A 3,433-nucleotide genomic window follows, 5' to 3' on the forward strand; every position below is an offset into this window, starting at 1 on the left:
ATACTAATATATATATATATATATATATATATATATTCCTAAAACAGGCTTAAATATTTAAATATTCCTAAAACAGGCTTTTTTCTTTAAATATATATATATGCTCAGTCTTGCATCATAACAGTCTTACATCATTTCAGCCATTAATACATACATATATATACATATAATATATATACACACACACACACATATATACACAAACATATATATATACATATATAAATTAGAATAATTATTGATATTTAAATGAATATTTTTCAGGAGTGCTACTGAGAGGCTTGATTTGATTGCCTCCGCATGTCATTTCTTTGCTCATGAATGGATCTTTTCCGTTGTGTCATTATGTGTGTTTCTGCTCGTCACTCACCACAGACCGAGTCTTTCTGTCCGAAATAAGCCGCATCGAACAGATGATCCGCCGTCTTCTCAAAGGACGCCAGCATGAGAACGCTCTCCTTCATCTTGGCCAGACCGAAGCGGGTGATGCCCAGAATCTCACCCTACGACCCAAGAGACGCTCTGATCTCACTCACAGTCATGAATCCATCACTCAGCATCATTATAATGCATTTATCGCTTCACAATCTCCTTCAGCAGCTGAACTCAACTCACCTTATAAGACATGAGGTCCGCCAGCAGCATGACGTGTCTGCGGTCGATGCTCATACCGTGGTTTACCATGGTGTACTGGATCTCGTTAATGATGGTGGACCTCGCCGCTTCGATGCCTAACGTCCTCTCGACCTGAAGAGCACGATCAGATCATCAAAAACACTACAGATATGAATTAACATCTTCACAAACAATAGACAAGCTGAACATGACAGCTGTGCAACTTGAAAAAAACAATTTTGCTTATTTGCAAGAAATATTACTCCTCATATTACCTTATTTGATGATGCAGAGTTCAAAAATATCAATAATAATTTTCCATCATGTACAGATTTTACAAAATAAGAATGGAGATTTTTCAAATTGCATATTTATCGGCTTCAATGCACTTATCAACACAACAAAAGCAGTCAAATGTAAAACGTTTGGGTTTGAATGACTAAAGAAGGATTTAAAACATTTAACTTTCAATTTGCAGTGGAAAAATCTGTTCAAATACTCATTATACAATAAACATGAGTTTATAAATAAACAAGCTTTTTCACAAAATCTATAATATTTCGTCACTGTATGGAAGCAGTAAAAACAACCACAGATGAAGCAGAAAACATATGGCTCATGTTTGCATTTTCTAGCCTTGAAATCAACATTAGGCATAAAATAATTACGGCTGCAAAGGGGCAGAAACTTTCCAAAAATTTCCAAAATTATCCTGCAAAACTTCCAAAAAATTCTGTAATGTTTCCAGAAATTTACCAGAAATGTTCTGCCACTTCACAACCCTTAAACTAATGTCATGCATGTGAAAATGGGCTGAGTTGAACAGATCGTTGTAATGAGGCTCAGATTCAGACAGGAATCCTGTGTTTGTGGTGTTTGTCTGACAATTAAGGGATAAATAAAGACTTCTTCACCCAACAAATGGTTGTAAAAAGCAAAAATGCTATGAAATGTATCATATTTTGTGAGAAAGTGTGACCTGCTCCACCAAAACTGGCCATTTTTAGAATCAGCATCTTAAAATTTTTAAGAAACCAGTCTAGTATTTCATTCAGCAGATATGATGTGATTTAAAGGTTTCACTTCTGCAGTGCTGCCCATGTTAAAGACTGTTTAAATGTCACACTCTGAAGGAGACACTGAGGAGCGTGATCAGCTGGATCCGTGTGTGTGTGTATCTCTGACAGTCAGACTGGGCTGTGGGCGGTCTGTACCTCGTATGTGTTGTTGGATGTTGTTCTGTTGCCGTTGACGCCGTGTGTTGCCATGACAGCCCTGAGATTATCTCCCTCCACCAGCAGCTTGAGCTTCTGTTTGCCGCTCTGTTCATCAATGTGAATGACGGCACGCGCCACTTCAGGGATGCCCTGGACCACCACCTGCACACACACACAGACAGACAGACACACGCGCACACACACAGACAGACACACACCACACTCTCTCACACACACACACACACACACACACACAGACAGACGCGCACACACACGCACGCACACACACACACACACAGACAGACAGACGCGCACACACACACACACAGACAGACAGACAGACACACACACAAACGCGTGCACACACAGACACACGCAACTTCTTGTTCAATTAGCAAATACACACATTTTGGTTAAAGAAAGATGGGTAGTTCTTTACAATATGGTCCAATTTGTTAACATTAGTTAACTACATTAGTTAGGAAAAAACAGTGCATATTTAGACTAAGTAATCTAGGTTTGTTAATTTCCATATTACTTTTTATTTCTTATATTTTAATAAGAAATAAGAATATATTTTATTAAGAATAATTTTAATTAAAAAAAAAATTTATTTAGCTTTGAATTTCAGTTTTAGTAATTTCAGTACTTCAACAAACATTTTAACCTAGGTTTAGCAACTTACATATTAGGTTTAAGTTTATTTTAGTATTATTTATATACCATTACATTATTTATTAATAATTTAAATTAGCTTATTTTCAGACTGCATTTTAATTATAGTAATTTTATGTGTTTGTCATTTTTAATTTTTTCTATTTTTAGCTTTAAATTTATTACAGTTTTAGTACTTCAACTTAAACTTCTTTTGAGTTATTTGCCAAAGCAACATTTCTAATTTTTGTTTAAGCTCTTTAAGTTTAGTTTTTTTTTCCATCTAATATTTATATTTTATTTCAATTCAAAAAGTGTTTAATAGTTTCAGTTTACACATACATTTTTAACATTTCAAATTTAATAAATAATATATTTGCACATAAATTAATTAACGGTGTGTTTCTAAATTAACACTAACCCTAGTAAGCCTGCTGTAAAAAAAATAAATTGTTCACTGCTGGTTCATGATATCTAATCATTACCTATTTTTTAAGAAATTAAACCTTTTTAAGTGCTACAGAAAAATGCAAGTACAAGGACCAATTCTCACTATTAAGTAGTTGCTTATTAGCATGCCTATTAGTAACATATTGGCTGTTTATTAGTGCTTATAAAGCACATATTCTGCATGATCATATTCTACATCCCTAATCCTACCAATACCATAACTTAACAGCTACCTTACTAACTATTAATAAGGAGCAAATTAGGAGTTTATAGAGGCAAAAGTTGTAGTTTACTGGTTTGTTAAAGTGTTAGTTCACCCAAAAATGAAAATTAGGCTGTTTTACTCACCCCAGAGGCATCCTAGGTGTACATGACTTTCTTCTTTCAGATGAATCCAGTCGGAGTTATATTAAAAATGGTCCTGGCTATTCCAAGCTCTATCATTGCAGTCAGCGGGTGTTGCAGCGCTTCAGTCCAAAAGAAGTGAAATAAAAAGC

General features: G+C 34.9%; 1 protein-coding gene across 1 annotated transcript in view; it reads right to left on the bottom strand.

Annotated features, from left to right (window-relative positions):
* The window catches only part of polr3a (polymerase (RNA) III (DNA directed) polypeptide A), a 37,023-nt gene that overhangs the window by 3,234 nt on the left and 30,356 nt on the right, over positions 1 to 3,433 (bottom strand). The window contains exons 26-28 of the mRNA XM_016514935.1: positions 1,830 to 1,994; positions 616 to 747; positions 371 to 503 (exon numbers count right to left, since the gene is read on the bottom strand). Coding sequence (XP_016370421.1) covers positions 371 to 503; positions 616 to 747; positions 1,830 to 1,994 — 430 coding nt within the window. The remainder of the gene's footprint in view (positions 1 to 370; positions 504 to 615; positions 748 to 1,829; positions 1,995 to 3,433) is intronic.

This window comes from Sinocyclocheilus rhinocerous, unplaced genomic scaffold, assembly GCF_001515625.1.
Source record: "Sinocyclocheilus rhinocerous isolate Xijiao unplaced genomic scaffold, SAMN03320098_v1.1 scaffold477, whole genome shotgun sequence".
Classification (NCBI taxonomy): domain Eukaryota; kingdom Metazoa; phylum Chordata; class Actinopteri; order Cypriniformes; family Cyprinidae; genus Sinocyclocheilus; species Sinocyclocheilus rhinocerous.